Consider the following 12,061-nt stretch of genomic DNA (forward strand, 5'->3'; position numbering starts at 1 on the left):
TTTGGTTGAAACCAGCGTTCACTGGAAGTTATGAGCAGTGGAAAAAGTGTGGGGGTCTTGAGCGAGCTTCAGGAACTTGGTCACAAAGAACTTCAGCTTACCTCAGCCCTCTCCTTGAATGGCAACAGCTTCTTGGGGAAAACACGGCCGATAGAAACACCACCCGAAGCAGATGGTGCTATCCCCAGGTTAGGTATGCTTTTGAAACAAAGACATCTCTTGCATGTGCAGTTCAAGTTTTTCTTGTGAAGAGTTTTGCACCTTTTGCCGAAGTCAGTGTTATTCTGTAATGGTCAGTCAGAGTTTTCTAGAGATTGAAAGTTACCAGCACAGTGACGGCTGGGGTCCGTTTTGTTGGGGTGTGGCCTAACCTCTGCTGAAAGCTATTGCAGCAACCTTTCCTGGAAGGAGGAAGAGCACTGCAATGGTTCATCTTCTAGCCAGCTCTTTTCCCCACTAACAGATGGGCGCTTTGGTGGTTGATGCCATGCCTGGTGCTCCTCCCGCGCTGTGTGAAGGCAGGGCTGGCACCGTGGCTGTTGGTGCCTGTCTCCCGGCAGGCTGGGGCCAGGCACATGCTAAATTCAAATAGTTCTCTCACTATTTAGTTATCAGGTTTTTGTTCTTAATGGTTCTTGAGGAGCGTTTCCTGCTCTTGCTCTTGCCTAGTGTGGTTTTGCCCTCCAGCTCTGAAGCACGCTGGGGTTTGGGTTCAGCTCATGTCACTGCCACCAGGAACGTGGAGCTGCTTCATCTGCTGTAACACAGAGGTCATAGTGCTGCCCTGCCTGCAGGCCAGGTGTTTGTTACCATGTGATGACTTGCAGCAGCCAGGGGTGCTCACCCCATCATTCTTCCCATGGACCATTCCCTCAGGCCATCACTGCAGGACTGGCCTGCAGCCTGTGAGCTGGAAGAAATGATCAGTGGCCTGTTCATGGTGCTGCGGGCTGGATTATGTGCGTGCTTTAATCAACGTGGCTTCAAAGCCACCCTCACTTGGTTGGAGCACTCTTCATATGGCTGCATTACAATTTGCTCTTTCTCACACCATTGTGGCCATCTGTGCTTGGCTTCTCTGTGTCTGCGATGAGATAAGCAGGACGCAGTCTGAGCCGACACCTTTAGAAGGATGAACCAATGGCTTTTGGTCTTCGATGGAAAGAAAAGCAGCCTAGCGTAGCCGTAAGCCCCAGAAGAGGAGGATGTTCCCGGCAGGGTGTGCCAGCAGCTGGGTGAGGTGCCCTTTGAGGAACTTGTAGCTGGGCCAGCTGCCAGCTGCATTTGGGAGGGTTTCCCAATCTTCTTGTTGGGGTTTTAGCTCTACACGTCCGCGGGCTGCTGCTCTCCTGGCTGAGGTTGTGCCCTTGTCCCAGTGCTGCCCCAAAGGCTCTCTGCGTCTCTGTTCCTTTGGAACAGTATCTCAGGAAGCCTGCCAGCGCAGACCTTAATGCAGTCGAGTTGTGTTGGGAGCGATGGGCTGGCTGCATCCCCCTGTGCTGCTCAGGGCCCGCAGCTCTGACCTCTGCACTGTGTCCCCTGGCCTAGGAAGGCTGTGAAACTTCACGGCTTCAAGTCTGTGCTCTGCCATAAATCCCAGGGACATCCCTGCCATGGGAAAAACCCATTCTGCACCAAAACTGAAGCAGCTCTGACTTCCCTGTTGTTTTCATCCCTCCCTCGTGCTATTGCACGGAGGCGTCTAGGTATCCCTGGCCAGTTTTGATTTATGCTCCTCATAAAAAATAATAATTAGTGGCTATAGGTTTAATTTCTGCAACATTTTGGGACTAATTATATGACAACCTGCTGCCAAAATTCTTTGGGTTTGGCTCCCACAGTCAGTGCTCTCTGCGCTGGCTTCCACCCTGGTTCAGATGGCTGTGTGCCGTGGGACCCAGCGATGCCCCGCAGCTTCCCAGCAGCAGGAATGGGAGCTGTGGCTGAGTCATGTTAGAAAAAGAACTGTAAGGCAAGCTTCCAGCCTGTGCCTTCCTGTGGATTCATCTCCTTTTATGTGGTCAGTGAATTGTGCGTTCTTGTTTTCCTATGGGCTAATGGTTTTGTTTTGTTTTGATTATTCATAGATGCTGTACTGATTATTTTAAAGGGTTCTGCTTCTAAGTTCTCTTTAACTACCGAAATAGGCTATCATCATGTTTTCTGCCCTTACTATTGTTCCCATTTTTTGATAAAACTACTGATGACTGTGGATATTGTAATACACGGGGCTGTGTGGGGCTGTTTGGTTCAGTGCTGTCTGCCTGAGCCCCAGCTGCCTGCGTCCAGGGCAGCGCAGCTCTGTCCTCACCCCAGGCCATGTTCTCAGCCCAGTAGCTCTCACCTCAGCTGCCTTCCCTGGAGTGCACCCCTGTACTCAGCACGGGTGAGGCCGCACCTCGAGTACTGTGTCCAGTTTTGGGCCCCTCACTGCAAGAAAGACATTGAGGCCCTGGAGCGTGTTCAGAGGAGGGCGACGAAGCTGGTGAGGGGTCTGGAGCACAGGCCTGATGAGGAGCGGCTGAGGGAGCTGGGATTGTTCAGTCTGGAGAAGAGGAGGCTCAGGAGAGACCTTATCGCTCTCTTCAACTCCCTGAAAGGGGGTTGTTGTAAGGTGAAGGTTGGCCTCTTCTCCCAGGTAACAGTGGTAGGATGAGAGGAAATGGCCTCAGGTTGCACCAGGGGAAGTTCAGGTTGGATATTAGGAAAAAACTCTTCTCAGAAAGAAAGAGCGGACGGGCACTGGAACGGGCTGCCTGGGGAGGGGGTGGAGTCACTGCCCCTGGGGAAGTTCAAGAACTGTGGAGATGTGGCACTGAGAGACAGGGTTAGTGGGCATTTGGGTAGGGGCTGGGGTTGGACTGAGTGGAGGGATGTAATGAGTAGTGAGGGGAGCGGGAGCAGTGAGGCCTGGAGGTGACGCGCACTCAGCATTGCTCACTGCAGGCACCCAGCCAGCACAAAGAGCTCTGTGGTGGCCGGGCCCACTCACAGGTACTGAGTCGCTCTCAGCAGAGGAAGCCCAGGCTCTACGGGCAAGGCTTATGTTTTACACACATTACTCTGCTTCAGCCGTGCCAGTAGAGCAGCTGGCAGCCCGCACTGGGCACGGTCACAGCCCGTCAGCAAAGTGCAGGCCTGGTTTGAAAGGCCTATGGCTGTGGAGCTGTGACTCAGCCCGGCCTGCTGCAGCTGCGGAGGCAGGCAGGTGTCGGCGTCAGGAAAGCAGTACAGCTGCACTTTGTATAATGTGCTCTGCGGCTGCTGTGACGAGCGCTGCAGTGCCTTAGGTAACCTGAGGAGCACCGCTGCTAATGGGCACTGACTGAGTCACTCTGGCATCGCCTCAGGGGCCTGCTGACACAACCATGCGGGGCCACCCCGCAGTCAGTACAGGAACCCTCCCTGTGCTCAAGCTGTAGCAATAGCACCTGTTGGCATAGCTGGGCATTCGTCAACCAAAATGTACCAAAACCCTCTTTGCAGCAATAGCTGAACTGGCAGTTTGTGCTGTCAGCACACCTGAATCAGATACGGCCCCAGGCAGGCTTGTGGAAATAAGACGGATTTGTAATTTAGGCAATTAATTTTTAATTAAGTAAGTACAGTCAGCTAAATTACTTTCCACCTCATTACTGTATTTTCTTGGCAATAATGTCCTGCTGTCTGCCTTCCGCTGCCCATCTTCCATTGCTGCAGTGACCCCCAACATCTCTGCACCTCCCTAAGTTACCTCCGCTCCTCTTGCAGCTAAAGAGCAGCAGCTGCAGCCTGGCCCTGCCATCCACTGCGTGCCTTTTAGCCCGCCCTTCCTTAGCCCTTCCTTGACGGCCTGGCACCTCTACACCTGTCCCCAGTGAAGCTGCCGAGTCGTGTCCTTCAATTCTTGCTTGTCACAGTGGTGAGCTCTTTTTGTCAGTGCCCACGCCCATCTATCAGTGCACTTTCAGTAAACGCAAGCAAGGTAAGCAAGTCTATCTGTTTCTACCATAGCTGCTATCACCTAGGCATTAACAGCCAAAATCTAATAAAGGTGCTCTGAATTTTCCAAAAGGTGAGCAGGCTCTTGCACAAACCATGTGACAATGTCTGCACAGACCTGGGGTTATTCCTCAGAAACTAGTCCTGGAAAGCAATGGGATGTTTGGAGCAAAGCTCCCGCTGCAGAGAGGAGATGGTGTGCAGGGCTCCCCAGGGGCTGCTCCAGCCAAGCCCTCTGCTTGGGCAGCCCTTCCAGCTCTCCTCGTGCAGGGCATGGCCTGGCTGGTTCCAGTCCCATCCTTGTCAGGCAAGAACTGTCATCACTGCAGCACTTACGGCAAATGAACACTGCCACATGCACTTGTCTTCAGCTTGCAGCATGTGCAGGCAGACAAGGCGGGGAGAAGGCAGACACGGCGAAAACAAACCAGATGTGAGGAGGAGTCCAGACAACATAAAACAACACTAAGTATGCAGAAGTAACAGTAATTAACACTGCTTTCTGCAGTAAACCTTGATCCAGAATCATTGAAGACCAAACACCGAGTACTAACAGCTTAGTGAAAAGAATTTATTAGAAAATGTTAAGCACTACACAAAACTAGTTTTTTTTTTCAGTAGACAGCACTGCGGCCTTATGCTACAAACACCACCCAGTGACTCTGGACAGCCACTGCGCTCCTGGGTTACATCTTCAGGGTGAGACATTCGAGCAGCATGCACAGTGAGACAGTGGGAGGAGCGCAGGGAGAGCCCCTGGCATTGGCCTAAGTTCACAGAAAGTACACAGTTCTGTAATTGTTTTCCTCACGGCAATTTGGACCCAATGAGTTTCCCATAGCGCAGAGGGCCGGGTTCGCCCCGTGCTCCCAGCACTCGCCTTCAGTACTAGTGCACGCGGGAGTTTCAGTACAAGACCTTCAATAAATAGAAATACAGCTCTCATATTATTTTAACAGAAACATGACTACGAGGTTAATGCACACACCTTCATGGGCAGTCACACCAACAGAGACCGCACTGCTGTTTGGGAAAAATAGGAGAGTCTATGCATTAAGGCAATATGTTTGTTTTTCATTCAGCATAGAAATTGCAGTGAACTGCATACTTTTTTCTGGCAAGTTCCGAAATATTCCATTGGACAAAGTGAAGTTCCTGATCACATTCTAATCTATCCCGTTCTTCGTGTCGAAATACAGTGGAGCATCACTATAGCCACCGCCCCGTCCCCCAGCTCCCACCCTCCCTCATTCCTCCCCACACAATTTCCGCCTCTCCTTTATAAGAAAAAAGAGACACAAACATTTCTATGGCTCCGGAGAGGAGCTCTATAGCAAGGCTCAACTGTATAAAGATACAAGAAGTCATTCAAATTCCAAAAATCCAGAGAAGTAAAATGTAATAAGTAAGTACGCATGGCGTGATAAACTGGGATAGACATAGCAATTTGCTACACTTCTCCAGAAGTGCTAACCCGTTGTAGCTTAACATAGTTCAGGAGCTCATACAAATTGCTACCACAGTGTAAAACGGAGCATTTGGAAAAATCTAAAACCTGGCTTGTAGGAAATGTATTATAGCGGTTTCTCATTTACATAGTATTTTTATTTAGGCACACAAAAATAAATACAGACAGTCAAAGGCTTCATTAAGTCTGTAGAAAGTTATAATTAAGTGACAAGCATCACTTTTTTTTTTTTTTTCTTAATAGCTGTATCGCCCTTGATTCATCTTCAGGCTTCTGCAGAAGTTACTATGAGGGTAAGGCCGAGCTCTCTGTTAAGAAGAGGTAACTTGGGGAACTACTGGCTGCTGAGAAAATGCATCAGAAACATCAGCTGATGCTTCCTGTCTGCGTGGTTTGCTGGTGCTTTGGGGCCAGGAGCCTCTGGTGAAGCAGCCCCCATGCTGAGCCCACGCAGCAGCAAGGGGACAGAGCTGGGCCCAAAGGCAGCGCTGAGGTGGTAGCAGCCCCTCTCCCTGAGAAAAGCATTTCTATCTCGGAGTGAATATCAGAGAAGGGCTTCTTCTCTGCTCAAATCTGGGAGGATTCCAAGCTGTCTTCCTCAAAAGGAGCTTGTATGCATCTCGGCAACCCTCCCTGCTGCCAGCTCAGTAACATTCGTTCTACTTCAGCTGAAAGCATTCTTCTAGCACATTTTATGACTCCGTATCTGCTTTCAAAATGCTTGTGGTACCTCTACTGACCTCTCCACAGAAAGTGCGTGGGGAAGCGTAAAAGCCGGTGTACTTCAGATGGTGCATTTCCAGTGACAGCAGGCTGGTGCTCCATGCTTCAGGCCCGAGCTAATGCAGGGAAGCAGTGCACAGCTCAGGTAGGCACACCTGGCTATCTCTGATCAGCCAGGAGCCCAGAAACCAACTCCAACTTTTCTTGGTCTTGCTTGAAGAAACAAGGAGTTGGTGTGCCTGAGCATCCAGCTCCAGCACAGAAGCTCCCTGTCGCTGTGCTGGCTGAGGGCAGGATTAGGCATGAGCTGAGGTTGTCGCAGCGCGGTGACGGAAGGCATTCAGCACATAAAAATTCATCAAGTTCATCCCACTACCTTGAAACAAACTGAAAAACTTCACAAACAAAACCAAGCAGCATAACTTTTATTTGGTGTTACAACAGGTAGGCAGTGCCCTTGAGTTGGGGCACCGAGTTTCACTGTTTCTGATTTTTCTTTTTAAAATCCAAACAGTTCTTCTGTTCAGACAACTCCATGTGCTCTTTATATACACGCTGTGAGCCCTGCGTTCAGCCTGTCCACTTAACGCTCCAAGTATCTGTCAAGGCAATACATTATTTCATCTTTGCTATCATCAAGAAATCAAAACAAAAATTCCACTTTGACCAATTAGATGTACTGTACATACCTGTTACCAAAAATCAATGTATTCAGACAAATGTCTAATTTAATGCACTGTCATTCAAGTCAAAATGCTGTACATCTAAGTATCCACACAATCGTACATTCCTAGTGATTCCTCTTTACACCTTTTACTTTTTTTGTAGACATCTGTTCTTAAAAAGGAATAAAGAAGTTGCCCTGCAGATCTAGATCTCTTTAGAACAAAACATTATATACTACATTGAAAAATAATTTTATCAAAACCAGATTCAAATCACGGTCATGTACAATTTTCAGTGAACGGTTCATGATGAAATTGCACTTTGCAGAGAGAATAAAATTCAAGACTGAATTGACATCATTTCCTTTCACAGGAGACTGCCTCTTCCGCGTTCTTTTTCCGCGAGTGTTTGTATTTGTCTACATACGCTTTCACCAGATTTGCCACTTTGGCAGAATTAACTTCTCCACTCTTGCTATGACAAACCTACAACAGTTTTAAAAGAAAAAGAAACGCTTGAAATAGTTGCTGATTTGTCACTGTTTCACAGTATTTCTTTTCCCACCACCCCAGGGCTTCTACATCTCAGTGTAATTTTGGAAAGCGCCAAAGCTTCCCAAATAAATACCTCCCAATTCCCACTGAACTCCTCCAAACACTAAGTTAGCTCCGATCCCATGAGCTGGACGAGCTCTTGTGAATGGAGCAAGGTGTTTTTGCTTCTCCTGTTCTCCCTCCCAGCAACTACAAGCTGTTCCCACACAGTGAGAAAATCCAACCCAAGCCAACCTCAATTGAAACATACCCATTTCAGACTCCATTAACAGGTAACTTACTTTATCTACAGCTTTCCGCACAATTTCTTTATATTCTTCCTTAGTGATGTCTTTATTTTGGTAGAAAGGCTTAATAGCCAGTTTGACTTCTTGTGCTGCTTTTTCCTGAATTAACAATTTCTGACAAAAGAAAACAAACTAGAATATTATTTTTTCAATGCCTATATATGAGTTTATCAATCATCAAATTTAGCAGACAAAAGATACTATAGAGTACTAGAAAACTACGCTCCCCTTATTCAAATTCCAGCACTTGTCAGAGCTGCTTATGTTTACTGAGAATGGAATGCTGTCCCACAGCAATTACAGTAATATCTGGAATAGCGCTGCTTTAAAGAAGACTACATTACAAGGAAACAGCTGCTGGTTGGTTATAGCCCAGAGCTGTCACAAAGCATCACACAGATGACAGGATGAGGAGTATTAAGGGATATACACAAGAGGTGCTATCATCGTCTTATCTTTCAGTATATAAAAAAGGCATATATATGCATATTACACATGCACGTATGTAGATATACACATATAGACACTCTGAACTTGCCTGGTCCTTCTTTGAGCTATCTGCGCTGGCTTCCACTGTGACACTTGCTTTGTTTTCTCCCAGCTTTATGGCTGCACTAGAGCCCTTGATGTGACTCGATGACGTCGCGTTGCCAGAAGTTGGTCCCTGAACAGTTCCCACATTTCCCAGGACTGCTGCTGGAGCAGGCAAGGCTGGAGCGCTCATGTTATTACTCACAGGAGCAACATTTGGAATACCCTGTTTTTAAAAGGCTATTGGTAGTTACATTATCCTTCGGTATGAGAATGTATCTTTCTACCTGTTTCAGCAGCTACTGAAAAAAGCATCAATGCTGCATGCATTCATCAGGTCATTTCCACACTTCATTATTCTGGAAAATATGCAAATGATATCAGATCTACTCAAAAGAAAAAAGCAAAACTTGAAAAGTAAGGCATCCACCACATTACTGCTGCAGTAGCTAGATTCTGGCTCCGATGGAGACCACAGCGACAAAATATCCTGCAAACAGGCGTGGATGGCGTTAGTGCATTGTGAAGGAACCTTATTTGTCACAGGAGAGAAAAGGAGGTCCATATTTTGTAAATGAGATTAATGTTATAAAAAATCATGACGCTGCTTTGAAAATATTTATTTTCATGCTTGTTATCAGCTTGAACTTCTAAGGGGATTTCAAACGTGTCAACACCTACTGTCTACTTAAGGCTAGAGACAAAATGCTGCTCGCTGAAGCACCTGTACTTGTTCTTAAGGAAAAGCCATTTACTATGCACTTCCCGACATCGCCAAAGGGCACCATGAGCACGGCTGATGCAGAGAACAGCAACAGATATAGCAATGGCTCTCCTAACAAATGCCTGTATGTTGGGGCAATACGCAATCTTTACAGAACTGTGCCTACTGCTTCACTAGATAGTAAGTTTCACAGAGGTTCACAAAATGCGTTCTGACTTCTCATATTTCAGAGATTAAGAGTATTGAATTTCCAACTGTGAAAATATTTTAACTTCAGACAGCACAGATGAAACAAACAAGTAATCTACAGGCATTTTAGTTCAAATAGTACCTTGCTGTTTTACTGTTCAAGTATCTCACATGGCTTGTAACCCCACTCAGTATTTCCCTTGGAACATTTTTTTCCTGGATACATGAATGGTTAACAGTAGCATTCTTAACATTGTTATGTTAAGAATTTATCAAACTATGTTAAGAATTTATCAAATTTCAAATTTTCAGGTGTTAATGAAAACGGGTTTAGAAATAATTGTCCTAGAACATCTTTTTCCATCTGCAATGCAGGACAAAGCTTTTTAGGTTAGAGCAGGTGGCCTGCAACGGAAGGAAAGGACAAACCTCAGAGAAGCCCTTAGGAACCCTATATACAACACAGATCTGGTGTTACATCTCCTTCCGGGTCATTCGTTCTCTTGGAAGCTGTTCATTTTCCTTTTCCTGATACAAAAGCTCTTAATATAAACAGCTGGCTACAGGAGGACCTAACAAAGAATGTTTTAAGCTATCTTGGAAGGCACAAAAGGATGGTCTGATCTGCCCAAGCACAGCAGAGTTTTTGAAACTTGAGTAATAAAGCAAAAGTTAGGTCTCAAACAGGGCACCCAACACCAGGAGAATCTTGCAAGAAGGGATAAGTAAAACCTACCAAAGAAAATCTGAAAATTAGTAACAAAAAGGCTCAGAAGATTAAACAGAACAGAAGATGCAGCAGTGGGAGTGGCTGAGCAGCTGAGACGGTGACAGTTGGGAGAATGGAAGCGTGGAACAAATCAATGCCATGAAGTGCTCGATAATTTTCCTCTGCTCATACAACCCAAGGGTTGAGAACTGCAACAAAGGGGTTGAGGTCACTTTCTACATGATGTGGAAAGGGGATTCAAGCATCTCCTAAAGCTTGAAATACTGATTTTGAAGGGGAAAACTTGAAATTGATTATTCCCAAAACTACGAAGAAAAAGGTAATGGACAATATAGAAGAATTTTCAGTGTTCCATTACCAACTGGAACATCTTACTATCGCAAACAAAAAGTTCCAGTCCCCTATTAACTCAAATTCTCATGGATATTTCCACTTGTAATTTGACATGGAGTGAGAGAAGACAGGCAAGAGAGAAAGAAACTGCAAGTATAAGTTTATCAAGTAGGTAGTATTAAATTTCAGAGACCCTTAACTTGTATGTTACTTCAATAGTGCTCTGCCCATGGCTTCTGATAAAGCATACCTGCAATTGTTTTCCATCTTGCTGTGAAGCAATGTAGTTGACTTGTTGAGATGGTGGGGGTGGAGGTGGAGGCGGAGGTAATCCCTGAGACAAATTTGTGGGAGCAGCTACCTGTATGAGAGGCACTCCGGTATGGAGATGCATGGGCACTGGAGGGGGGATGTTAAAAGGATTTCGTTGCATATTCATCATAGGAGGATGGACACCCACGGGATATGGAAACATATTCATAGGCTGGTGCTGTGCATTCACTGGCGGCATTACATTCATTTGTTGCTGCATCATATTTACTGGTAACTGAGAACCATCACTTTGCTGGTTGCCTTGGTCTTTGAGGTTTGGATCTATCAGAAGAAAAAAATAGCATATGAAGCAGAATATTCACATCTTATAAAGCAAAAGGTGGAACTAGGTGTCTAAAATCTTCATGAAGTATAGAGTTTCAAAAAGAGTGCTCTATTTGAATTTTTTAAAGATACTGCATCACATTATTACACAGCACTCATGACCAGACACACCACTGGGTTAAGTGCTAGTTTCTAAGTTTAGAAAAAGGTCACCTTATTAGGCAGGTCTACATTTTGAATTTCCATTTACTCTAATTGTTCCCACAGCACAGACAATAAATTATTCCATCACAATGAAACAAAAATTCTCACCCAAAGAACAGAAAGACAACATAACTTGTTTACTTTCCACGTTTCTGGATACATTGCTTTTTGCTCCCCTTTGCCCATGTGCTCACTGTCAACCAATTTCAAAAGATGCCAGTATTCAGAAAGAATTATTAAAAAGCCCTGCGATGGTGCAACAAGTAAAGCCTAGAAGTAAAAATAACCTCTTGGGGGTAAAACTCTTTAAAAAATGACTTTACTGTCTCAACCCTACCTTCAACATAAGTTAAAAGTAAAAATGCAAGGTATAAGCAGCGAGTCTTTCAAAAAGTCAAGAAGCTAGGTCTGAGCAATGGTCAGTGGATTATTGATCCAGATGTGTTTCTCATTCCCTCAGAATCCCCTCCTTGAGGAACCCTTCCAGCTAATTCACAGGGATCGGCATTTAAACCCTTATGCTTCACTCTGGTCCAACCCTCCTGCTTACACAAGGCCAGCTACAGCAGGTTGCCCAGGACCATGTCTTGATGCCGATCAAGTCTGTTTTGTCCAGTTTTGAGAGAGCGCTCTCATCTGAAGTTCAGATTCCAAAAAAGAATACTAGTATGACTATCTCAAACTATGGAAGATAATGTCTGCAAAATGCACGATACTTGCAATTAATGGTTTGATACATTTCCCTGCAGCAAATGGAAGGCTAACAGAGTTGCCTCAAAACTACAAAGCCTTTGATGCAGTTATCTCTGAAAAGAACAACACTGCTGGCACGTAAGATAAAAATGGATAAAAACCAAAGACAAAGTCACATGACAATACGAAAGGGCAAGTGTGGTTGCCTTCAGAACTGGATTTTGTGATTTTTAAATACAATTTACATCTACCATCTACTACAGAGCATTAACAATCTGTGGATAACTTACTAGCTATTCAGAATCAATCTCATCCACAGCAAAAAGCTTATATAGAAGCAAAATGAATGTCCATGTAATGATTTATCATATCTAATATCTA

General features: G+C 45.4%; 1 protein-coding gene across 1 annotated transcript in view; it reads right to left on the bottom strand.

The window, feature by feature from the left end:
* SCAF11 (SR-related CTD associated factor 11) overlaps positions 4,539 to 12,061 on the bottom strand; it is a 41,575-nt gene continuing 34,052 nt past the window's right edge. The window contains exons 12-15 of the mRNA XM_021385005.1: positions 10,437 to 10,780; positions 8,218 to 8,436; positions 7,674 to 7,793; positions 4,539 to 7,323 (exon numbers count right to left, since the gene is read on the bottom strand). Of these exons, the coding sequence (XP_021240680.1) occupies positions 7,195 to 7,323; positions 7,674 to 7,793; positions 8,218 to 8,436; positions 10,437 to 10,780 (812 nt within the window). The 3' untranslated portion in view covers positions 4,539 to 7,194. The remainder of the gene's footprint in view (positions 7,324 to 7,673; positions 7,794 to 8,217; positions 8,437 to 10,436; positions 10,781 to 12,061) is intronic.

Source organism: Numida meleagris, chromosome 1, assembly GCF_002078875.1.
Source record: "Numida meleagris isolate 19003 breed g44 Domestic line chromosome 1, NumMel1.0, whole genome shotgun sequence".
Taxonomy (NCBI): Eukaryota; Metazoa; Chordata; class Aves; order Galliformes; family Numididae; genus Numida; species Numida meleagris.